The sequence below is a fragment of the Agelaius tricolor genome, unplaced genomic scaffold (assembly GCF_023055355.1).
Source record: "Agelaius tricolor isolate 1412-34295 unplaced genomic scaffold, bAgeTri1.0.p SCAF_8, whole genome shotgun sequence".
Lineage (NCBI taxonomy): Eukaryota > Metazoa > Chordata > Aves > Passeriformes > Icteridae > Agelaius > Agelaius tricolor.
Window position 1 is genome coordinate 24,119,767 of NW_027269268.1, and position 27,374 is coordinate 24,147,140.

General features: G+C 34.0%; 1 protein-coding gene across 4 annotated transcripts in view; it reads right to left on the reverse strand.

Annotated features, from left to right (window-relative positions):
* Nucleotides 1-271: 271 nt before the first annotated feature.
* FSTL5 (follistatin like 5) overlaps nucleotides 272-27,374 on the reverse strand; it is a 272,587-nt gene continuing 245,484 nt past the window's right edge. For all 4 annotated transcript variants that reach the window (XM_071431980.1, XM_071431982.1, XM_071431978.1 and 1 more), the window contains 3 exons: nucleotides 26,766-26,873; nucleotides 25,098-25,222; nucleotides 272-2,687 (listed from right to left, as the gene is read on the reverse strand). In XM_071431980.1, the coding sequence (XP_071288081.1) occupies nucleotides 1,985-2,687; nucleotides 25,098-25,222; nucleotides 26,766-26,873 (936 nt within the window). In that variant the 3' untranslated portion in view covers nucleotides 272-1,984. The remainder of the gene's footprint in view (nucleotides 2,688-25,097; nucleotides 25,223-26,765; nucleotides 26,874-27,374) is intronic.

Here is a 27,374-nt window from a genome sequence, read left to right on the forward strand (position 1 = left end):
CAACCCATTACCCACTCAGCCTGTACTTGTGCTTTAGATGTGCTAATAATGAGATTGTGGTATAAGATGAACTTTGCTTTGTAGCAGCCAAAGGAAACTTCTCCTTGAGCTTTTCTAAAAAATTTTCTTTCCACACTACATATTATTTTGCATATATATATATAAATACATCTATTTTCATACATCTATTTAAAATAATAGGTGCTTTTGAATAGTTAGTTTTACTTGCCAGCTCAGTGGCTGATTGGATGATTCACCAAAGTCAGGACTGTTTAAAATTTATGGGATTTATTCTCCTTTTGTCAAGCATTTTCTACATACAGAACATTCACGTGGTATAAATTACAGAACAGAAACTGCATGAGACAGACTACTGCAATTGAGTAACAGACAGTTTACATGATTATTGTTTGTTCACAATGGAGAGGAGTTCTTAAAAAGGAAAATAGATTCAGTAGCTAGAAATGTAAGCAAATTTTTATCTCAGTTAAAGCTACTTACCAGGAGGTTTGCTCAAGCTAAAGAGAGATCTACTGTACCACACAGGGCAGAATGCTCAATGCACACAAGATTACAATGCTAGAAAAGTCCAGATTTCAAAGCAATTTTACACAATCTAAATTGCAGTAAAACTTTGTTTAAAAAAAGATATTTTTTTCTGATTGCCTTCAGTAAATGGAGGTCATTTTAAGAGCTTATAAGCATTCTTTAGCAAAAACATAATAAAAATAAAAATACTCTCAAACTTCTAAGTCATTGCTCTGAGTCTGGATAGATGTTCACTGCTGGCTTTCTATTGACTTGTTAATCTACTTCTGGGAATCTTATTTTTCCCATTTACATGTTTAACCAGTGTTATATTAGAATACTAAGTAAACAAACTATAAAAAATACAAAGTTTTTGTTTGTTTTTTGTTTTTGTCCATTTTTTTGCACTAATCCAGTTGGATGCAAGAACTAGAAAATCTGTTGAGCTAACCAAATGGTTTAACAAATAGGAATCAATGGTACAATGAATAAGCAAAAATGTTATCTACTGGTTGTAGACTTCAGTTCTTTGAATTCTCATTTTCTTAAAATGCATTTTCTTTATGTTTAATTAACAGTTTCCTCAATGATATAAGTGAAGCTTTGTGATACCAGGTTTTAAGAATGTGGTATATTCTGAAAGGATGTGCAATATTTCTTTTCAGTAGGCTTGAAACTCCTTGCTGACAACACCCTGTGATAGCTGAAAAACCTAGTATCTATTATTTTCTAAAAAAAGGTAAAGCTTCTGCAAGCAGCTTTCTCAACTAAGACACCATAAAAATAAACTCCAAAATGCAGTGATCAGAAAACACTGCAAATACAATTTTTTTTTTTTCCTGTCCATGTATGTTGCACAACTTGTCACCTGGAATTTGATAGCAGAACTTTCTTTCCAATGACAAGCAATCCTGTAGCCACAGTGGGAATAAATTTTATAATTTCTATGTTTGTCTTTCTTGTGAGACTTTCGCTTCAAGGCACAAAAAGATTTAAGAGTGGACTGGACAGGACATAACATTTCAGCTTAAGGAGTCAAAGACTGTTGTACAACAGCTCTTGTTCTGTGTCTGAAGCAAAAAACCCCAAAATTTGAATAACATTTAAGTCTTCCATTTACAAATGCAAAGTATCATATTAAATTTCCTAAAGACTTTTTGATTTTTTTTTCTTTTTTTACACTAATTTATTATACTTATCATCAATTTCAATATTTAGTTATTTCAAACAACACAATCTCACCTGGTAATTAATAAGGAGTACCATTATCAAATAGCCATAATTTTTTTAGTCACTTTATGTGGAAGCTGATTCAAATTGTGTACAGGTCAAAGAAATAACAGGTATAGAAGGGCCTAATAATTTAAAATTAAAATTGTGTAAATTTGAAGAATGGTGTAATTTAAGTGCAATGTACTGTAAGACTATCAACTCAGTAAATATCTAACACAGATTCTTATGCTTCTCCAACCCAAACTACTGTGTTGCCTCTCTCAACTTCGGTGATTTCACAATTTAACTTATTGAGCCGTCCATCCAGGATAAACAGAGATTCCTTGGAAGGGGTCATGAGATACTGACCAAAAAGGCCACTGTCTTTTATGAGACGGTTCTTACTGTTCCAAGGCCATTCGCCTGCCTTCATGGGTTCCTTCAGACTCTTCACCATCTTCACCTTGCCAGAAGAGAGCTCCATGAAGAGAACATCAGTTTGTGTGCTGGAGCTGCAGTAGACATTGTATTGATGAGCTTCAGTGAAGGATGGCTGAAAAGCTACATCAGATATGTGCAAATTGGTGTGAATGTCAAATGCATCCTGTATTTCTCCTCTCACTGTTATGGACTGGATCCTCAGGAGGCCTTTAGCATCATCAATGCTGAGAAGGTAGTGTCCATCTGGAGAGACGTGCGGCGTGCCCGTCACGTCGCCGTTGTATCCGATCACGGAATCAGTAACGCTGTCCACGATGAGCTGCGGCAGGACAGCCCCAGTGGTGTCAGGCTTGCAGCAGATAAAAAGATATCCTCCAAGATGCGTATAAGCCAGTGACTCAGGAATGCAATTATAATCCTTTAAACTAACTGTCTTGATGTATGACATCGTTTCTAGATCGATTTTCTGGAGCATGGGCTCGTCCTTATGAAGAATATATCCAAACCTGAAAGAAAAAGCACAAAACCAAAGTCAGAGCTACTGTGTGCATAATATATGAGTGGGGAAAGATACCATGAGCAAAGGAGATAATATGTGGAGCAGTGTATTGCTATATATCTCAGCTTCAGATGTTTCAGATATTAAGCACTTTATAATATTTTATTTTTAGTGTTGTAAATTAGAATGTATAAAAAATGCCTAAAACCCATTTATTTGATTAATGGGAAAGTTCCTTTTTCCTACTAACACAAGGGAAAAAGTAAACCATTACTTTTTATATCTATTCACATCTAACTTTTACAAAAGCCAGGAAGGAGAAAAAGATTAAATATCAATAGATACCACATCCTATGTATTTGAATTCAGTTCATAGAGCTCTTCGACTTGGGAACACCAGCTTAACCCAGCGCTCATTGTTATTCAGATCATTATCTGAATCTTCCTTATTTTAATTCAATAGAAATGAATATCATAAAAGGATTTAGGTTTATGCCTCCTAATTACCCAAACACCATATTTCTTACAATTTCAATGATCCTTTATGCTCTTACATACATCAGGAAACTTTCACTGAACATGAATAATATGGTTACATTTTAAAATCCCAGAGCTGATTGACTGTAACCTTTTAATATAAGCTATATCACTATTCTTTAATGGTAACATATATGTTCTGACTGCACAATCAATTGACTATATATATATGCAAAAAAGATACTTCTAAATATAATGGAGTCATCTGAAAGTATATTAGCTTTACTTATCTAAGTAGCTTACCCAGCACTTTCCCCAAACAGCTGTTTTCTTTTGGCACATTTCTCGCCACTTTCCTCTGAATCTTTGATCCTAAAAATGAGGCTGCATGATCATAAATCTAATCTAAAAATACCTTTCACATCCTTCTGATATAAAGCCATATGACAGACAGAATGTTCCAACAATTGAGTTGACAATAACACAAAATTTTCACACTATACTTGTAACTCCAGGGTACTTACTAATCAGTGAGCCACCAAAGAAACAGGCAAAAATTGTTTCAGGACATTGTTCAGGCAGTTCCTCAGCATAAGGTAGGGTGAATTAGATTTGCACTTTCTACTGAACTGATGTAAGAACACTATATTTTAGCTCAACCTTCCAAAATCCTTGCATACTGCTTCAGTATCATAAAAGCACCGAACTGAAGAACTATTTCAATTGTTAGGGACCTTAGGATTTCATTTGGTCCAAATCCTGCCCAAAGAAGGCTCAGTGTCAATCACACTGTCCACAATTACAATTTGATCTAATTATGAGATCCATTTTGTCTTTAATTATTCAGCTACTTATAAATACATTAATTCAATCATCTTAGTTAGGAAAGTGTGAGAGCTTTTTTGGAAGTTATGTCTGGATAATTTACTTAAGATAATGTTACTTTTCTATTCATGAGGTCTGCTGTTCTGACATAGAAAAAGATTAGGATCATCAGGCAGAATTTCAGTTTTAGGTTTTTTGGCCACATGACATCTGTTTCTTAATCTTTTTGGGTAGCCAAAAACTCATTGATTCCTGGTTTCATTATTAATTAGTAAGTGTTTTCCAGCTACAAGAAACAGGCCTATGCTGTATTATGTACAAAATTGTGCAGTAATAGAAAAGGTTAAATAGGTAACAACACTGACATTTCACATCTCCATGTTTAATAACCAGTGTTAGACACATGAGCAGTGCTTACAAAAGGACAATAGAATTGGCTTATTGATTGTGTTTTTACATAACAATGTAGAGCACAAATCAGTGAACTATCCAGGAACATCAGTATTCACCAGAAGATAAAGGGAAAATACCTAATTTTAAGATCAATGTGATGACATTATGACTGAATAACTTAATTTTAAGCTATTATAATATTATTTAATCTATTTTAATATGAGAACACAGTGCAGAGAGTTTTTGCTTTAACTACTTTTGATCTCAATTTCAGTTGCAAACACAGAGTACGGGTTTTTTTTGAGACTGGCCAGCTGACCTTGGGTTTGAAAACATTACTCTTCTCTTTCAGCATACCAATATATAGTCATGGGAAAAATCAGGAAATCTTTTTAAAAAGTGAAAGAAAAGGCTCTCACTGAGTTGTTTTTAGCTTACATAGGTACTAAGCCACAGACATATATCCAAGTGAAATTTTCCAATATACATGAACATACATCAAATCCATACTGTGATTTTGAAAATACATCATTTACATGATTAAATCTATAAATGCTTTTTAATATTTGGCCTGTTGTTTTCAGAAACTGTATTAGAAATAGTAATAAATTCTCTTCTGTAAAAAAAATCAGTCATTCAACATTTTAATATATTTGATACATTTTATTCTATATATGTGTCCATCATATTTCATGGTATCTTTATTTAATTCAGGAAAAAGTCTTAAAATTTGACTGTATGTTTTAAGTTGCACTTTAGTTTCTATACTGCATGAGAGAAAACATAAGTAATCTTTTTTAAAAAAAGGTAATCCCTTTTTAAAAACCCAAATGAATTCTTAACCATTTTCCACCGCAAAACAAATTTAAAAATCTAAATAGATATATTTTAAATTGGTCATAAACTAAAAAATTTTTTTTTCATTTATTTTTCATCAAGCAAGAAGAAGAAATTTTTGTGCTGCTTGACAATTCATTTCTTTCTAAAGATTATTCCAGGTCATAAAAATTACCTTCTTCTAAAGTAAAATACAAATGCAGAACAAGATTATCATCAATGATCTAAATCAGCAAACCTTACTTGCTGATTTAAATTGTGATTAAAATGAATTATTTAAATCAATTTGATTCAAAGAAACCTGCCTTGCTTATGATTATTTGATTAAGCAGTGTTAATGATCAACTTATGCGATATTTTTTGCATCCAAATGTTATTGATTTCAAGAGGAATATATCAGTTACTAATCTTTGTTTCTCAAATGTTATTCCCAGAATGTATGTTTTTGAACCAGAGGTACACTTAACCCATGGTTACTTTGGTTCCACATCGCCCTGTTTTTTCAAGTTTTTCTAAGCCTTCTGATGTTTACATTCTTGTAACAAACTTTCTCACGCACTTTATGTAAATAACTTATTGTTTTGCATTCTTTTATGAAGGAAGAGAAATTTTATAGACTATTAGTTTGTCCTGTGCCATTGGAGAGGTGGCACTGTCACCCTCCAATCCACTGTCACTTTTGGAAATCTATAAATGTTAGAGTCAGAAATAAAACTTCCCTCTTTTTTACCTTAGAGAGCTGCGTGTCCGCGTTGTTTTGTTCTGTGTCCTATAGCGACAGATTACATAAACTCTTTGATTACCAAATGTGAATGTATTGTCTAAGGTTAAAAAAAAATGGTCTTGTCTATCTTCCCTAGGGGTAGCATCAACTGCACATGTGGAAAGACTCACGTTTGGCATCTAGCCTTGCCCACAGAGGGCACTGCCATTGGCTGTGGCACTGCAGCTTCTCATTACCTGGTGGTACCTTCTCTCACACAAATCCCCTAAACTCAAAAGGTTCGCATAAGCATTCCCCAATGCGTGTCATCAGGATAAATTTAGCTACTGTGGAATAATTAAGATTCTTTAAATGTTTTTTGTTGACTAACCTGGTTAGTGTGAATGAAATATCCTAGGAGCCACAGAAGAATGTTGACGTAAACCTTCCCACTAGCACAGACAGATTTAATAAAAATTACGCTTGCCCGCAGCAAGGGGCTCCAGATCTCCAGGTTTAGTCAGCAAACACATTTTAAAACAAACCAGCTGATAACATAAAGGTACTAGTTTCTTTTACAGCTTTATCTATCTCTTCTTAATATTTAGTTCACAGTTCAAAAAGCCACAAGTAAAAAGTTTACAGTATTGTGGATAGACTGTTCCTGGGATGTAAATAGTGGTTCAGCTTTAGTAATTGAGTTTAACTGAAAACTATTGAAACTGGCTTCAACATTTTACCCACTTTATCTGATGTTGTATTTATTTTTATTGCACTTGAGAAATTTATTGTCCCTTGCTTTGGAGCTATTAAGGAACTTGATTTTATATGCTACAGCAACTAACCATATGTATTCTGATAATCAGTTATACCTGAATGCCTGTTTACAATGTATCTTACTTATAAAGTGTGCAAAGAGCAGTTTAATGCATTTTTTTCAGTGATTATTTATTTTCAACTCACAATTATTTACAGCTATCCGTGTTATTCATTGCATTCTATTTACTTCTGAATTGTAAACAAAGGTTTGGGAGATAGGCTCTCTTTCCTTCCTTAGAGAACTGTCTTCTCTAGCCCTGATAAAATATAACTCCATTTTCTTGTAACATTAACATGCAAAAGACTTTTTGCTTTATAATGTTTTCTAGTTCCAACTTTAAAAAGTCACTGCTTTGGACACAGATGTAAAATTAGCCCACAGCGTAATGTTTCTGGAGCTGCATACACTGAGAGCAGTTATGTGAGCAGAATAATGTATAGAACATACATAGCAATGTATAGTTACTGCTTTCAAAGCACTGTACAGATAATACAGAGGGTAAAGAAAGCTGAATGACTGGCCTAAGGCTATATAATAATCCCTTGGCATAGTCCAGGTGAAATACAGGTTATCTAAGGCCTAGCATGGTTTCTAACCTATCATGCTACAGGTTGCTATTGCGACTGAGGTACTAAAGAGACAGATATGAGAAGAAAACATATAAAAACATATAATTTGGAGTAAGAGTATACAAAATCACTCCATCAAAATAATGTTTTTGATTACTAAAAATAGACAGAACTTTGGACCTGGCTGGGAGAGAAGTTGGTAAAATTTCATGAAGGATCTACCCTTCCCAAAATCGGGAGTATAGCTGCCAAAAGCAATTTATTAGAACTAACAGGATTTTATCAATACTACTGTTTAAACAATTCTTTCTTGGCTGTCATACTGCCTGCAACATTTCAGTGCTCCAATTAAAATTCAGTAAAGCTGGACAGGGATGCAAATACCCTAACAGACCAACAATACAGATAAAAAGAAGGGGGGGGATAATTTAAAGCTGCCAGTCTTCTTGGGTGTAAAAGGATTTAGCAAGCTGTGTGTTTCATATGTTTGTCTGCCTGTCTCAGTGAGAGCTGTGTGGCTGGAGTTTTGAGAAGCTGAACAAATAGAGAGAGATCTGTTCCTGTGCCTGTGAGGTTTGTGAGGCTGATTCTTAGTCTCTGAGAATTGCTAGGCAGAGGCGTAAGGATGGAAAAAGTAATGAAGTTCTGGAGGGAAGGTACAGAAGGGAAAAGGGGAAGTGAAGAAAACTGATAAGAAAAGCTAAGAATTTAATGTCTTGTATAGTTTAAAAAAATACAAACCCAACAGAAAGAAACAAAGAAGGAGAAGAAATATACTTTTGTTACCTAAGTCAAGAAAGTACTTCCCAAGCCACTGGCAACTGAGGAAGGTGATAAACAGGTTTTTTATAGGGACATATGTCTGTCAGGTTAGATAATTTGTTCCTAATAATTTTGAAAGAATTGACTATCTCTTAGTATTTTAATCAATCTCAGAATAACAGGAAAATTTGGAAAGTCTGAAAAAAAAAAGATTGTTGAAATATTCATAAGACAAAGTCAGGTATCCCAGCTAAGCTGAACAGCTTGATGCATATGCAAGGGAAATAATAAAATAGACGATATGAGAATAAGTTACAGAAAATCATGAATATAACACAGTCAACATGGGTTTATGAAAAAATAAACTTTGTCAGACAAACCTAATATAATTTTTTTATTAGAAAACTTTCTGAAGGTAACTGAATATCAGGAGGGCATAGCTTTCTTGGAATAAAAACTCATACCTGAAAGAAAAATAATTTATCTGAAATAAAATGTAGTTGTCAATGCAGAATCATCATTCTACAGGAAACTTCTTGGTACAAAAGCTGATACTTCATAAAATTTTCACAGATGATTTGGATGAAAATGTCTATGAATGTCCATGACTCTAAGGTTGTAGATAATGACAGTAAAATCATTATAGTCAGTTGCTCATTCAAGCAAAGTATGTTCAAAGGTGGCCAAGTGTAAAGTTGAGCAGCTTCATGCATGAATGAGGAATGTATGACATGAACACAGAACATAGTACCGTAAAAAGTAGCAGCTATAAAAGGAATTAATGATCAAAGCAGACATGCAAATCAATATGAAATCTGAGTCTAATGAGTCAAAAATAAAAACAAGGCCCATAAGCCTCTGTAAAGTCCTTAAGGGTATACCAAAAAAGAGGTAAGAACAATACAACACTACAACACACTCACTTCAACACACCTGTATTCTACACTGGGGAGACTAAACTAAGAATGCTTTATGGTTTTTTTTTTTTTTTCTCTTTTATGCCCTTCTAAAAAGGAATGAAAAAAAATTAGGGGAAAGGAAAAACTTGAAAATTATTTGAGGAATAGAGACTATGGTTTTATGCAAGAATCTGAGTCCAATATAAAAATGGTTGCATACTGAAAACAGAAAACTTTAAATTAGGAATAGGTAATTTTTCCTAACAATTGGGACAATATACCATTGCAACCAACTACAATAGACATGATAAATTTTCTGTGGTGGGACTCCCTAGGTAAAGATTATACCACTATCTACTTGGATAAGTAGATGTAGCTTCAAAAATATCAGATTCATTATCTGAATCACTAAATGAATATTTGGAATGTTTAAAACCTAAAGGACATGAAGAAGTCAGAGAAAATGTTCTCATGGCCTCTCCTAGCTGATGGATATATGAAACACCATTTTTCTGGCTTTGTTCATATAATCAAAATTGCATAGGTACAGTAGATTTTTATCTTATACTACTCATTCTTTTGATGGTGAGATATTAACCATCATAAAATCATAGAATCATCAAGGTTGGAAAAGACCTTTAAGATCACACAGACCAACCACTAAACCATATTACCATATCATCCAGACATGTCTTGAACACCTCCAGGGGTGGTGACTACACCACCTCCCAGGGCAGCCTATTCCAATGCCTGAAAAGAAGCAAACAAGTGCTTTAAATCTCATGAAATGTTTGTGATTGGACACAATCCCTTAGCTCACAGACATACACACTTGTAGAAAGCAGAGGAGTCTGCCCTTCTGCAGACCTAAGGTTGTGATGCCACTTTTCCATCCACTGTATAGAAAACAGCTGTTTTTTTAAAACTTGTCTTACTCTGTTTCTGACCTTAAGTAACGGTGAAATTCACACGAGTTACTAATAACATTACAATTACCAATCTTTCATACACACATATATTTTCAAAATGAGCATCGTCCTTGACAACACACTGATCTCCAAATGCAGAAGGTTTATTAATTGCTTGTAATATTACAACTATAAAAACTTACTTTTCCCAAAGTAATTATCATAATTGCCACTATCTTATATTTCCTGAAAAACAACCTGAAGACTCCCATTGTCAACCTGCCAAAGTAATCCCAATAGCAAATTAGATTATTGCTCTACCAAAATTAGTTCTCTCTCTTGCTCTCATCAGATTATCAAATGTCTCAGAGTGGGGGAAATCTTTTATCAAATCTTTCTTTAGAATAATGTGCTCACAAGAACTTGCTCATCACTGAGAAGTAACTTATGACATGAGGCACCAACACTAAATTCATATATTAAAATGTATCAATTTTAGAAACCTTACTAGGTATTATTATGACACATAAATATTGCCAGTTTTTTACCTGCAAAATTCCCATCACCTTGAGTTCCATTGTTTGTAACAGGTATAAAGGGTAAAAAACCAGATTTTCCTTACATGCTATGCAGCTTTCACTTATGAGAAAATGTGAAAGTGCAGATTATCATTTCACAGGATTTATACAGCTGGCTCCCTTTCACTGCTCAAAATAAATTATTCAATCACTATTCTTTAAGGTGTGGCACTTTCAAACAAGAAAAACAAACCTTTGTTAATGTAGAAAAATAGTTTATTATGGTTTAGAACAAGTAATGATAATTTTACATAAAATTTCTCTCAACTTCTTTATCAAGTCTAATCAGCCTAACTAGCATTGACTCTGGCAAAGCTCAAGAAGAGTATTTTGCTTTTCAGGAATGAACAAAACATCTTTTTCCTCTCAAATATCTCACTGTTCTTATATATCTATTATGTCAATGTTCCTTATAGCTATACCAAAAATGCTTTGAATGTCATTAAACAATTTAAAATGTGTGCAGCTTCCTGCTCTGGATTTTGTGGGTTTGTTCAAGAAAGCAGATTGCAATAAATGAATTAGAAAATGTATTGTAGAAGTATCATTGGTAGAATGTGCTATGTCTTGGTAGTGGTAAACAAACCTGCAAAACAGAAATGTGGCTGAAGTCTTTAGTGACTCACCCAGTTCTGTGGGAGGTTTCCTGGTTACAGAATGTCACATTTATGTGCATAACTCTCCATCTTCATCACTGTAGTACCTAAGTAAGTTTTGTTCCTATTTTCTATTACTGAGAAAAGGCTTAATAAGAAATGTATTCCACAAGATCACTACTTGTTGCCTGAACTTCAGCACCAGCACATTTTAATATCTCTTTGCATATCTGAGAAGAGTTGACTTTGTTTACAAACCAAAATACATAGCCATTGCACAAGGAGGTTGTTTACTGTCAAGCCTTTTCTGAATTAATTTGATACAGTCACAGGGCAAACACTCATCCTGTGAGTTGGTGTATTTCACACTGGCAAGGATTCTGCTACCACTTGGTTATGACTGTTAATAGGTGTGTAGCAAAAGCATCCTTAAGCATCTGTGGATTCCTCTTTGGACCCTTCTTCTGTCACCCAAATCCTATGGGACAGAGGGAGGGATAACAGGGAAAAAACTCCACACCAGTGCTGAAATTGCATGAAATATCACTCTTTCATACCTGTGGTTTACTTACCGCAGAGTTTTAATGGAGGTATGTATTATTTGATATGAAAAGAGCATGTTACAAAACATAAAAATGCATATGTGCATATGAGTATATATATCTATGTATATATATATTAATATATATATACAGGTATAATATCAGCTTGCAGTTGAAGTATAGGAAGAAAATCACATACTAGGGCATCCCTCCTTTCACTGTTTTTTCTTCTAAGATAAGAAGTGGAAAAGTAAAAATAAATTTTGCCTCACATATTCTGGGCCTCAGTCCTAAGGTTCCAAATACTTTCACTGCTACTCTCTGCACAATCCTGTATCTTCCAAATTTTCCTATAAAGACCCCACTGATGCTGATTGACATCAAGTAGTAGTATCCTTGAAAGCAATGACTTTTCCTTTTCCTCTTAAAGCATGCTCTCTCTCTCTTCTTAGGATTAAACAGAAATGCTTTCATTTTCAGTTGATGAACTGGAGAGTTGAATGTGTATATATCAGTATCATATGTCATTTAGGACAGCAGTGCTAGATCTCAAGCCACACAGAGTTGAGTTCTGGGTGGTTCTGATAAGGATTTCAAGTAATACACTGGGAAATTTAAAAAGAAAGTGCTGTTTAGATTAAGCACATGTGCAAAATCAGTTGTCTGCCACAATGACCAGTTTAATTTTAAGTACTGTATTTTTTATAACCTGTTCTTTTCATCAGTTTATTAAAAATTGACATATGAGCCAGAAAATAAAAAAAAGTCTTAACTGTATCTCTTCCAGAGTACATAAACATATCAATTTGTTTATATTTATACCCTTATTGCTTTGAAATAAACAAGAAAAAACCAATTTCTTCAGTTCTAATCAAGCACAGCTGCTTCCCTCCTCTTCAATCATATCAATCATCAATAAGGAGGATCAAGTATTGCCATTACAAATGTACAGCCTCACCACAACTCCTTAGTGCAAAACTAATTATCCACAGACAGCATTCCTCTTCTGAGGACACCTACATTTTTATGCACAACTATGTATGTCTAAATATGAGCTGAAAATCTAAGCTGCTATTTTTTTGCCAGCGGAAATCTCAACCACACGGTCAACAAAGTCCAAAGAATTTTTTTAAATAACCAGTACCAGAGGCCTGTAGGAGAGTGAGAAATACTGTTTATATACTGTGTGTTTAGACTAAATCTCCAGTAACCATTGCAGGAGATAGACAGCTTACACCCACAGATATACTGCATTTTCACATCTAAATCTAGGTGCCTACAATCTGAACCTCACACTCACCATAAGCATCCTCTCAGCATAAAACCATAATACCCAAATATAGCCTCATAAAACTTTGCACATATTTGGGCAATTGAAGCTTAAATGACTGACATTACATCACAATGTGACTAAGAGCTAGAATTACACATGAAATGTGATTGTCTGTTTCTCCAAGCCATTATAGCAAGTTCAAGTATCATACAGCAGTAGGGGCTATTAAAGGTTGCCTTTGAGGTCAGAAATTCAAACAACTGATTCAAGGAATACCTAGCACTGCTGAAAGTGCCTGCATAGAGTGAAGAATGTTACATAAGTCTCCATGCAAAACAGCCCTAGAAACAGATGTCTCTCCCAGAATCTTCAGGAATCTCTGAAGATGATTTTCACCTCTCTCGAAGCATAGCTTTAACAGAAAACCATCACTTTTCTTTCCACAAAAAGTATAATTTGCCAGCCATTAAAATCAACTTCAGTACTTTTTCAAGGCTAGAGAGTTATCAAACATACAAAGAGCACCTCTTCAGTCTGTCTTTCATTTTTGTCTTAGGGTTTTGTGGAGATCTAAGAAGTGTGTGCATTTCTTATGTATGAGTTTTCCGAGAGCAACTTTGTTTATCACAATATCTCAGTGAGCTGTTTTCATGACGCTACTGAAGTACTTGGAATGCTCTGACAGAGCTAACAAACACCCCTGCAAAATATCGAGATGGAATCCACTTCAGACAACGAATTTACAAAAGATAACTAACATTTTTCAAGAAAACTAAATCTAATAGAATGTGCTTAGTAACCATGCTATATGTACTGATTTTAAAAGTTCAGGAAATTTCCTGGTTTATAAAGATATGATTTTTAAATGAATGATTCTTAAAGTGTTTCTGTGGACAGAAAATATAAAAGCTGTGCAAGGCAACAGTACTATGCTACACAACTTTTCCCATTCTAAAGAATGGGTAACACAGGAAGAAATTAAAGCCCACTGAGGCACAACTACTTGCATTAACTATAGCAGAGTTAGGTCCAAACTGTCTTACCAATATTTATTTTCTTTATCATAGTGTGAAATGCATACTGGGTTATTGTGCAAAACACCCTAAAGCAAAGGTCACAGGAGAAAAACAAAGCATGAAGAAGAAACTCAATGCAGGACTTAAAGAAGTTCTGTACTAGAAAAGTGCCTGTCATGTGATTTCTGACACTGCTTCTTTACATTTGCAAGGTGCCATTTTTTTCCCCCCCTCTTCCTTCAGCTAGAGCAACTTTGCCTCTTCCATGCATACACAGCCAAGCAAGATGCAAGTGTGGAGCTGCCAACAGTTGGCAAATTAACAACCTGAGCTCCTCTATGCTATTTTCTTCTTTCAGACAAGCCATATATACTGCTTACCACTCTAGCTGCAGTCACTATAAAAGAGGAAATATCTATGCATTTTTTAAAAAGATGAACTAGAGAATACCTTTGGGACTTTTTTTCCTAAAAATGAGGATAAATTTAATTTTTCATTTATTTTAAAGAATATATTAACATAAAATTTTAAGAAATGTAAGAATTTTAAGAATTCTTCCCTTTTGGGCAGATGGACAGCCTTGCCCTAGAAGATGAGGAGAAGGAAAAGGATAATATAAAATCTGATGTCCTCTATCCTTTCTGGTTTTGGTCTACCCCAAGAGATTACCCTTATGAAGACTATAGAATTTTTAAATCTGAAATCAACCACTTTAGGAAAATTATGTTCTCAAAATAGAAACCAAATATAACAGAATTAAATAAGCTACAGTCAAAATTATCCATACAAGAAGCAAAGAGCAGTATTTTTGTACAAAAGAGAAATTTTCTAACCCAAATAATTTTGTTCAAGAAAAAAACCCCCAAACTATTATCTACTTTATCCTGACTGAATAAAAATTTTGTTTAAAGCCTCCCAATATTCTGTGCTTAGAAATGGGAAAAAAAAATAAAACCCACAGAACATAAGGCTGTGGGGCCACTCTTATGGAAAATGATTGATTTTAGAGTAAAACAAGATCATCACTATAATTTCTGTTATATAAAGAACAGAATTTGTTTGCAGGTCTAGTTTTCTAAAAATATTGACTCTTTTATCATACTTCTACTTGGGAAGAAGTTCTGGATTTTGAAAACTTCAGGTTTCAAAACACAAACATGAATGTTTGTGTTCTTATAGAATTACACATTAAAAATCTCATCTGTACTTCTCCAACTAGAAGAAAAAAATATCTATTTAATAACAGGTAACCTTTGAAATTTAGAGTGTATATGGGATGAAAGAGGAAAACTAATACATAGCCAGATATAACTTGCTTTCATTAAAATCATTACTATTATTATGTGTATTAAGCAATACCTTTTTATGATAAAAATAGATGGCAGCAGAGATCTAATCAATCAAAAATCATAAGTTTGCTTAATAATACTGATAAAAATAGATATAGGTTTTCATAAATTAATTTGGAAAGGAACTTAATATTCAATTGTAAGTCATATGAAATGAAAATTTTTAGATCTATGGGAGCAGACAGTCTTAGTAATGAAAAAATTCCTGATTAGATCCTCAAGTGTATTGAAATATAATAGAAAAGGACATTGCAAGGGCTAGGGGCAAAAGAAAAAAAACCCACAAAAGTCACCTGCTGTCCCACACAAAGGGGATAACAAGTGCTGAATATCACCTGAGAGATCTGAAAGTGATCTTTATAGTAAGTATTCTGAGATTGCAGAGATTGATATTCATAGATCAGTTCTGAAGATTTTATTATTTTTTGATATTGCTTTTTATATACTTCATAGAAGTGAATATGGTGTCTCTATTTCCATTCTTAGTGAGGGAGCTCAGTGTAGAGAGGATTAAATTAAATGTCAAAGACTCCACAGTCAATGATGGTCAAGCATACTAAAATGATTTTTTTTTCTCTCTTTCTTTTACTCTCTCAGCCCATACTGACCATTATTTTGAAAAATAAGGATATCAAGGACTTCAAAACAGCCATGCAAGACAGATGGGAAGAAATATTTCATAAGGGCTTGAAGGAATCCTGACAAGTGTTATGTTCTTAGAATAAAGAGATCTCAAATTAAGCTTTGTGCTCTGAGATCGAATACAAAAAAAATCCATTACTAGACAATATGTAACAGAGATAGAAGATAATATTATAAAATAGATAATTTTATGCATTAGTAAGCTTTCATCTTCTGAGTTTATTCTACATCCTATTTAATACAATGGGCTCTAGATTAAAAAATGAACACAACAAATTTAATGCTGCTGAGCTGAAGTAAATGACATTGTAAGTGTCATCAACAAAATCCTCCCTCTTATTGGGATACTTTTCACTAGGGTGGAAAAACCAAAAGTGATGCAATCTTTTAAGCATTTATTTGGAGAAAGTCTCTGCAAGTTGTCTTCTGTACAAGCACTTCTTGTGGGAAGAGATGATTTCTTTTAACACACTGCACAAAGCCCAGGACTTCTGACCTTTAGTGCACATTTGCACAGCTTAGGGATAAACTCTGAATTTTTAGGGTACCAGTGATGCAGGTGTCTATGAATTGTTTGAGGTCTCCCTGGGGGAGCAGTTGCAAGATGTGTATTACTATAAGTTTTTTAATTACTGCAAATTCTTGTCCAATGATGACAAGAAATTGTCCAAGGAATTTTAGGACAAAGGGAAGTAACTTAAACTTTCTACATTTTTAGTATCCAGGAATATATGAAACTGTTCATGTTATATCATAAAGGAGCCAACACAGCAAAAATCTATTTTTAGTGTTGGCAGCAAATGCATTTTTCTGTCTCATACTTTCTGGGGAAAGAGAGCTAGAAATTTAATAAAAAAACCCCAATCATTTTTAAAGCAATAGAAGTCAAAGAAATGGTTAGCTATACAGACACAGCAAACAAAAGACATTCTAAAGATGCTCCTAAATATCAGTACAAGATTAAGACAATCTGGCACTTCAGAAAATGTGGTAACATCAAGGTGGGCAGATGCCATATGGACTGGTCAAATTTATAGATGTCAAAAGAATAGTCAGCACCAGTACAGAAAGAATAATGAGGTAGAGATAAGGACTACAAAGGTGGTCAATAACATACAGCAAAACAGTTTCAATAGATCTTTTTCTTCATTTTAAACATGAAGTTCACATACTGTTATAGCTGGGGATATGTGAATATTCTCAAGAACAAATACTGAACTTGACAACAAATTCTTTCTCCCCTTTTAGTTTCTATTAGAGACCCAAATTAAGAAAATATTACATGCAACAACAACAAAAAAACCCCAAAAGAACACCAAAGAGAAACAAAACAAACAAAAGAAAAACCAACAACATAAAAAGCCCATAATTTTGTTTTAAAACATGATAAAATATTATTTTTTTGCACATAGAAGCATCAGAGATAACATTTGCTTTAAAAATGTAAGATTATCATGGCAAAAGTGATCAGGCACATCAGGGCAGATTTCTGTGTTCTAATTTGTAGATTGTACAGGAGGTGGGAGCTGGTTCAAGTGGCTCTGTTAAGATGGAAGTTGGATGTTTTATTCACTATAAGAAGTTACAAGCTGACAGCTGAGGACCCATGGAAGGAACACAAAAATAATCTATTTGTGTAGATTTGGAAGTTTCCTTACTGTCTGATTCATATGATTTAAATCCATTTAAAATGGGCTTGTAACATAACAAATAGGACAGCTTAAACACAATTCCCAAAAATCTGTTCTAAATGTTAAAAAATAGAACTGAACAAATGAAAATTTCCAATCGCACTTTTACTAGGTCATTGTCACAGATCTACACTACAGCACAATTCTTGCTGCTATCAAGGAACCTAGCTCCATCCAAGCCAGACCCAGCAAAATTTTAGAAAATAATTGTGTTCTGGTTGTTTCTTAACAAACATAAAAAAAGAAAAAAAAAACCAACAAAAAAAAACCCAGTTGATTGCATCACTTTAAGATTACCTCCAAGCTAATAAATGAGCCTTTGTAATTTGGGGCATTTTTTGTAAACCAACAAGTAATTAAGGTAGCACTAAGATAACTTCTATCCACTGGGTACAACAAATTATGTGCCATAATTGCAAGGGATTAGTTTCTTCTCATAGTTGATTATGATTTTAAATATTACATTGTTTCATGTTACATACTGGTACTGGCAGATGCTGAATTTTTAAAAGCAGGTAGGTTCTGGGAGACAGGTACAACATTTATTCTTAGCAATGGTTTGTCCACTTTATATATATTAATATATATGTATCATATATATTTCTTTATATCCTTTATATCAGATGGAAGATGGTATTTTTTCCAAAGGTAAATATTCCTGCAATGACTTCTGCACATGCAAAAAAGAAACCTTAGTGTGTGAAAAATAAAAAAAAAAAAGACAATTTAGCAAAACTACCTTTTGCTGCATTGCAGCTGACTAGTCTTACTTAAGGTTCCAGGTACTTTCTGAGCTTTCTGGGGAAGGTCAAGTAGAACAAAAGAATTCTTTGTTTGTTTGGTTTTGTTTGACTGTTTTAATGTTGTTTTATAGTGCCACAAAGGCTGGCTGCAATCTCATGTTTCAGGTAACATTTGAAAGGAATTCTCTCACTGAAGTGGAAATGGTATTTTATATAATCTTTTTTTTTCTGCTGACAGCTGGAATTTGTTGTTCAAGAACTTTGTGAAGTTTGACTCAAGATACCTAAGAGAGGAAAAGATTTGGACCATTAGTTAAATAAATTGGTCAAGCAGTATTGAATTGTCAGCTGATGTGGGAAAAGGCCCACAAAATAACTGATTCCACAAACAAGACAGTTTTCCAGATGGTTCCTTATTCATATGTGTGTGTCTACGTGTGCATACCTTTATTTTGCAAAGATAGAAGCAGTCACACAGAATAAAAATATTAAAATAGTTTTCTATTGGCTACATTTAAAAGTGCAATTAATTATTTATTAAATTTCATAGCACTGAGATGAAAATGAACTTTAAAAATATCTTGAAAACATTTTTCCTGAATTCCAAAATCTCCTGGCCTCAAAAACATTATGTACACCTCTGTACATCATTTCAGTGACAGCAAATCTTAACTGGACTTGTGGAATGATGGCAATTATCTATCTTCATCTTCATGATTTCTGTAGGTGTTTTCCCACAGACACAGTTGGGAATCTGTACTGCCTAGCACATTTCAAAGCCTGCAAACGCTGGCCCTTGTCAGTTAGAGTATAGGAATGGAGATAAAAGAGGATGCAGATGTAAATTTGGGCACTTGGTATATCTTGTAATTACCTAAAGGACTGAGATTTTCTTAGTTTAGAGATAAGTAGTGACTACATTTATTAAATTTTTGGGTGGGAACATGGGGGCAGAGAAGGACTGAAGTAGAGAATATAAGTTTGATGTACTTAAGAGGACTTCACATTTCTAAGTCACTTATTTTAATAGTTGTTGTTGTTGCCACTGGTGGTAGTTGGACAAAGTAAGTTTCAATGCTATAAAACTGTCTGAGCTGAATCTCTCAATCTTTCATTCTTTACATTCCCTCTGGAACAAAGATGCTCTAAAATCCACTATTTAAAGCCAAAAACAGATAGAGAGAAAGACTTTTTGCTGTCTCATCTCTATCTTTCCCAAAAAACCCCTATTTTTCAAAAGCAACATATTTATGGACCGGAAAGGTCCTTCTTTTGGGGGGGCAACTATGAGAAGAGGGGAAAAAATGACCACAAGGTTTCCATTTAGCATGAGTCTCTCACTAAGACAGAGTAGGAGGCTGCAGAGTGAACCCCTACTCCTCCTTTGTGTGCTGTGCCACCATGTAGGATTCACTGCCAGATTCCAAAGTCCTTATCAGAAATTGCAGAATATTTTCTAGATCTGATTTTCTTGCCCTGGTACTACTGAGCTGTCTCAGTTTCCTCAAGCTTTCAAGCTCTTTCACTATTTTCCTTGTATCATTATAGCCTTATAGCTTGATGACTAAGAACTGTCCCAAAATTTCTGCTCCACTAATGTGCATTGTTAACTGAATCTGTAAAATATTAAATTGTCCCTTATCTTCACACTAAATCATACTGTCTATGTGAAAAATTCAAGCCCTACATTAATTATATTTCTTTTGTTAATGTTTCATCTACAGCTGACTTAGCATGTACTGCTTCCATTGTTTCACTCAGAAACTACTGAATAGAAAGCTTTTTCTGATTATGTAGGATTTTTGCAACAGAAATATCTTCTGTTTGATTATTTGCATAGAAACAGTGAAAATGCTCTCACACCCTGTCAGCTACTTCACACCTCTGTAGGGGCTTAAACTCTGGAATGAAATGTGAATGCACTGACTCATTGCTCCACATGGGTTTCATTTAAGAAGGTTCACAGGAATGCATTGGCAGCACATTCCAATTACCTCTTAAAGAAAAGCTTAGTTTTTGGATTGTTTTGTGCAAATGAATAAGTGTTATTTTAGAAAGACTGCTTCCCCTATTATCGTACACAACAGAGGCATAAAAGAGAGAAAAAACTCAAACAGAATATGTTAACTCTATTCAGAGCCTGAACCATCTCACCAGCGAGTTGATTGTTCATTCTTCCACTTCTTAGGTCAGGTAACAGTATGACATTTAAAACACTGCTCAAAGATTAAAACATCTAAAAACTTGGAGTTACTCCATTACAGTGAATTCATTTAATACTGCTTTTGAAACATTTTGCAGTATAGTGAAAGACCTTAATTTATTCCAATTATCTTTTGTTCACTTCGATTTATGAACACTGGAGCTCAAATAATCAGCTCTTTTGCTCCTTAGGCTTCCAAGAATATATTTTTGTAAGTATTGTACAAGTCATCTTTCTGCAACCATCCCACATACTAATTGCAAAAGTCTATTTTTACGATAAGGACTGGTATTAGCCAACAATTAAGGACAAGATCATTGGTTGTCCTGAATTGCTTTGGAACAGAAATAGCTCGCTGAATAAAATTTTCTTCTTATTAAATGTATAAGGACAAATATTGGAAACATATATTCAATTCTTATAAGGTGTATCTACAGACAAAAAGTCTTCAGAAAGAGCTGAAGAAAAACACCTTGGCATTTGTACTATCTATTAAAGCTTAATAGATCTCATCCTGCCTACTTTTGTGGCCCTGGTGTTTGGCAATTTTTAAACAGAACTGGGGGTAAGGGGAGACTTTTTCAAGCTGTATGTACTGAAAATATGGGAATGAAAGTGTGCATGAAAATCAGTGCTTTACATTCACTCATTCATTCTCTTGGTATAATTCAAAGTATATTGACAGTGAGTGCACAGCCAATGATAACAGCAGGATGGGCTGTTTTTCAAGATAGGCAAGATAAATGTATAATTTCTTCCCTTTGAAATTTCCAAATTTCCAACTGCATGGATGTCTGAATGAACTTATTTCAGTGTTCTTTCTAACAATAAGTCTTACTGTTTTGTGTCATAGCCTCTAAGATTAAGATCTGTTGTGCATTGCACTACAACCAGCTGGCACAAGAAAGTAATGAAAACTCATGGGAAACTGACTTTCTCTAAACTCTGAGCTTGCTTAGTGAGAAAAAGAAGGACATTTATTTCCATCATGAAGGAATGCTCAAAGGCATGCTGTAATTCCTCCCTTAGAGTCAGTAGGTAAACTAGTCTTGTTAAAAAAATCAGACAGGAAAATCTAAAATTAAGTCAGCTCTATAATGAGATGCCAACCAGGTCTATTTGCAACTGAGACTCTATAGAACCATGAACTTGCTATCTGGAAACATCAGAAGGGCTGCTCTAGACATTATTAGGATGGTAAATAGTACAGTTTCATTAAAACAAAGATATTTTCTTTTCTTTATAAATATATATACACACACACACACATATAGATATATATTTAAAAAAGCAGCTACAAAAGGATTACAGACAACAATCAAACATTGTTTGATTCCTAATGGTGTTTGAGTGGAAGGAAATAGTGTTACTGGAACATAAAAGAGAGGAAGACACCTTCCTAACATGGTAAAACTAACAGGTGGTACTGAACCTACCAAATTTTTCTCCACAAAATGATAAAGTTTCTTTTCTTGTTCTCTTCTGTACATATATCAACTAACCACCAATTATAAAATGAAGTTTAAAGACAATAAATTAATCTATTCTTCCTCTACTTCTTTTGGCTCGTGCCTACTTAGTGTGGTTAGTTGATGTTTTGATGGTGCATCACAGTTGTTCAGAGCATGAATGAATGTTATGCCTGTTGGTTACAAACCAAACAACCAAAAGGTTATTTGCCCTGACTCCTGCTGCGTGATAAGTACAAGAAAAATTAACTCAGTCAGTGGTAAGAAAAATATGGGAAACCATTCTTTTTTCCCTTGGAATGAATTGCTGTTTACCTGAGACCAAAATTTATGGTGTCTCTTCAAATGTCTGATCTGGATGTAGTGTGTCCTAAATTATCTGCTGCCTAAAATAGCATTAAAATGTGTAGAATTTTCTTTTCTAATAATGAGTTGCCTATTTGGATTTTCATATATAAAAATAACTGACCTAGGTAAATCAAAAGTATAGTTCCACCACTTAAATTATTTTTCAACAAGTTTTAAATACTTATACACATACTAGTAGCAATTACCACTTTAGCTATTATTAAAAATTTAAAAAAATAATGACTCACTATGGCTTTAAATTATTTGCCTTTACTTCTGTTCCTATGTGTTAACAAGCCAACCTATCGGAGAGAAGATGCTGTAATATTCTGTAATACACTGCAGATGGTATCAGATGGTTTGTGCTAGCTGTTAGGAAACTTATTTAATTCTTTTAAGTGATATGTGGTATTTTTTTGCTTAGAATTGCCTTCATTTGGACAGCGTGTTTAGTTCTGGATGCTAATTTGGTAAGCCATGCATACTGTCTTCTGCCTCATCATTCAAAATGTTAGTTTACAAGTGACAAATGCACCTAGCTACAGAAAGTTTTCATTTTTCTGAAAGGGGCTGGTGTTGCATGGCCAAAGGGAGCTGATTTCTGACAAAGAGTAAATAGGGCCCTTGGGCAATTAACTATACCAGCCAACTTAGCCAGTGGGGTTATTTCCCTCTTAGCTGTTTTTTTGCAATTCATACTCATAAATTGCTCCCCTGGTTGTTATACACTCCCAAGAATAATAAACTCAAGCTTTATGCTTGCTGCCTAACAGCCTTAAGAAAGACATGCTGCGATTGAGTGGGGGTTTTTTGTTGACTGGTCATATTACCTTTAATAGACTGGGATTTTCTACATCACTACTAATTTGATGAATACAGTTAATTTTAAATCTTTCCTGTAACATTGTTTATATATTGCATTCTAATTTAAACAAAAAAAGCAAGGTACTTGCAGGCCAGATGTTATGGAAGACAAATTCTTCAACAACTGATTAACATAAACAGCTCTTGAAGCATACACTGAAAGAAAAGCACTGTATTTGTCTACATAGTGTTTTTTAAATTTTCTTTTTTGAAAAGGCACCCAGAATTGATAGCATTTCCCTTAAACTCATTATTTGATAAAACCAGATTGATTTTTTTCATTAAACCCTCCAAATCTATGGGTTTAGCAGTGGACAAACTACTGCAGTCTTTTTTGCCATACCAGGAATTTTCTTTTGGCATTTGGCAATCTTGGCAATTTTATCCGGCATGTAAATATTAAAAAAAAGGAAAACAAACAAAAAAAAAACCCAACTAAAAACCAAAAAACAAACAAACAAAAAAACTTTACTAGGCCTGAATTGATGTACATATTTGTTATATATCTGCAGGCACTTATCGGATTTTACTATTTCAGTGTTCAATTGATTTCATACCCCTTTTTTATTCTTGTGTGTTTTCTTTTATTCTTTCATTGTATTTTCTGTTGAGTTGCATACAGGAGATGTGAAATTACTCAGCAGCTGAAGGTAACATGCAAAGCAGGAAGAGCCTACTTGACCTATTTGGGCAAAATATCAACCTAAAATGGTTTGAGTTAGACAAGGCAAATCCAACATTATCTTTGGACTAGCCCTATTTTTCTTTTCCCAGTCCTGATTCCCCTCCTAGTATGATGTTTATCTCTAACCATGGTTTTATTTTCCTATTTACTTGAACATTAAAGTATCTTAATGTCAGTTCTGTTTGGGCAGTACCTCTAGTACCTTCTAGTTTATGAAACAGTAACTTTTGTCCTCACAACACATATCTGTTCCAAATACTGCAGAAATATTTAATGTTTTTCTAAGGCTGAATGTGAGGACTACAGATTACTTCAGGGACACAACAGGAATTTGCCTACTCAGTTCAAGAAATATAGTAATTATGGTACTTAGAGTCAATTTATTATTCAGATATATTAATCTATACATCTATCTATAGTTTCTTTTTAAATTGAATAGGGCTGATTGTTAACTTACTTGTTGGTATAGAGTTTTGTAGGAAATAAAAAAAATATCTCTCATCAACAATGTCTTTAGAAGAAGCCAAATGTTCCTTGATACAGAAGACTAGATTCTTCCCAGGCACATACAGAGTGAATTCTAAAATCAATTGTAAAATCATCTGGAATTGCATGCTTTCACATTTAAAAGAATACCACTCACTACCATCAGAAATTTTATCTTTTTTAATGGAGATGCCTATTTACACCTGTAATTTGAGAATTTTGCTAGAACAGAATGATGACAGTAGAGATTATCTAATGAAGATATTCCTATAGAAACTTGGCATATTAGAATCAATAATGGATAATTGTTGGCAGAGCTGTTTTGAGGCAAAATGGATCTACATCAGCTTGCAAAAAAAACTTAGAAGTTCTAAACATACAAACTACTAATACACATTAACGCAATACTCAGATGAAAAAATCCTAGATTGCAGAATTATTCAATACCTAGAGGTAGAAAGGTTACAGAAAAAAAAAAACATGGAAAGAAAATTATATATCACACTCTTATTAGTGTATTTTGAGGAAGAAAAATAGATTTTACTCTAAGAGGTCTTGAGTAGAGTTCTGCTTTATGCCTGTGTTAAGTGTTGTCCTGTTTTCCTCAGCCTCTCTTTCTGTGTTCCATATGTCTTTTAAAATCCAGCTGATCAAATTGTTCAGTTCTGTCACAGCCAGAACCTGTTCTCAGGATGAGCACAAAGACAAGCCAACATTCCCTACATTCAGACAAACTTACCGCACGTGGGTAATGATAAGGGTTGTGGCTGGAATGAAAAAGTCATCCACTCTGTCAAACTGCTTCCCCACGGGCTGAGTATGGATGGTGTGATGGGAAACACTCCCACTGGCTTGTGTTATCACCTGCACAGAGTAACATCAGCATAAACTATACAAGTATTCTTTAAAAATCAAATCCCAATCCAAATGAATGAATACAGCATTGCCTCTGTATTCTCTTGTGTTGTCTTTTCCACGTTACCAAGAAAAGGAGTACAAATAATAGTTACAGATTTCAGAGAACTATTACATACTGAAACACTTACTCTTCATACTTATTTTTCCCCTTCATCTTTTTTTATCAATCCTGAATCCATATTTATTAATTTACATTACCAAAGCCCTTAACATTTCTTAGCTTAAACTAAGATTTTTGTTTATCTTTTTACTTACACTAGAACTTAGAGTGAGATTAAATTTTTAAGCACTTCAGCCAAAGTGAAAAGATGCTATCAACAAATCCACTGGAACATATGGCTATGCATACTCCCAATTCTCATCAATCATGAGATAATTCAACATAGCACAGATATATTTCAGAAGAGCAAGCTGAACTGAGTTTAAATACTCCCTAAATTGTTATGAACCAATTTCATTCAAATCCCAAAATCTTGGACCTTCTCTGCAGCAAATGTTTATGCATGAGTAAAAGGCAATTCCACATAATAGCCACTATGCTGTTCACATATATGCATTTAAGAGTGGATTTTTTTTTTTTTTTAGAAAAGGAGACAATCTACTATGAATACTGTAATTAAAAATGAGGGTGAGGATGATCAGCCACTTTAAAATATAGTAAGACTCACTCATTTATCAGTTCTGGGGAGGAGTGGTTACTAAACTTCCATAGATTACCTTGCACACTCAAAGTTATTAAGGGTCTGTAGGTGTTGAAAAGGTGATTTCACATTTTACTAATTTTGCTTTTAAAATTTCTCTTATTCTTTTTCTTATATATAAGTATATATAAATACATAAGGATTTAATTAACTTATGAAGAAAAGGAAAACAAATTAGAAGCAAAATGAATTTTTAAGTTATGATATAAGGCTGATCATCATAGTCTCAGGGGATTGCTATAACTAAGGAACAAAAATTAATAAAAAAGTAGAAAAGTAAGTACATATTCCTGAGATGTTGCTTTAGCGACTGTCCTAGGTTTGTCACTGCTCCAAAGTATGGGAAAAATCAAGATTTTTAATATCTTTCATGTGAAAACTCCCAATAAAGACAGAGCTTGACATGTTCAGAACGTCAATATGACTTTAATGAAATGGAAGTATGTCTAAAGTCCAGTTTATCCTCTAATTAGGGACAAAAATATCATGAACAGCAACAGTTTGCTCTCAAAAGACTGATAGTACAGACCATGCTGCTGTTTTCAGCCGCATTCCTTATCCTTCTATCAATTTGCCATTGCCAGTTCAGACTAAGGGTCTTGAAAATAATGATTAACTTTTTGGTGAGGTCAGTTGTTCGGCTTGTTTTCTGGTTACCTAAAATCATTTCTCTGCCCTTGCTGGGGTCATGGTAATAACGCCTAAAGGAAAATATGCAACACATTGCAATTACACAAAGGTTCAACCTGTCTGTATTTCCTTACATATAATTATTGTGATCACCTCACCTGCAAAGTTGGTGAATTCTTTTCCATGTTTCCCCAGCTCAGCACCCAGACTTGATCATGTGATTTATCATAGTGTAGCTTCACTGGAACAGGATCTGTACTCACTGCCTGAAATAGAACAAAAAAAGAAATCCTTTGTCACATTTTCAAAGGAAACATAACATACATGCTTGAATGAAAATGATGAGTAGATATACATTTTCAGATACTTTCAGACTGTATTTAGGAATTATGTTGTCAATTCTTGAAACAGCCCTCTGATTAATTCAGAGTTACTGAATCGCTGAAAATGTGTTTTTTATTTATTATGTACTCTAACACTTGGTATCAAATCTACATAATACTGAAGCCTTTAAGAAGTCGAAAAAAAAGGTTTTTAATCAAGAACAAAACTATTTGTCTTCATTCCCTGCCATCACTCTCACTTTACATGTATCAGTTGAAAAACTACACCATTTACTGAAAAATGGTTAAAAAGGGAAGAGTATTCTCAAGCCACATACTGGAATTAATGGAAGATGTTACTGCAAAAAATCAACACGATGTTGCTGCACCCAAAACTTCCTATCTGTTAAAATATGTATATTTTGTTGAAGTAGGGAGGATTGT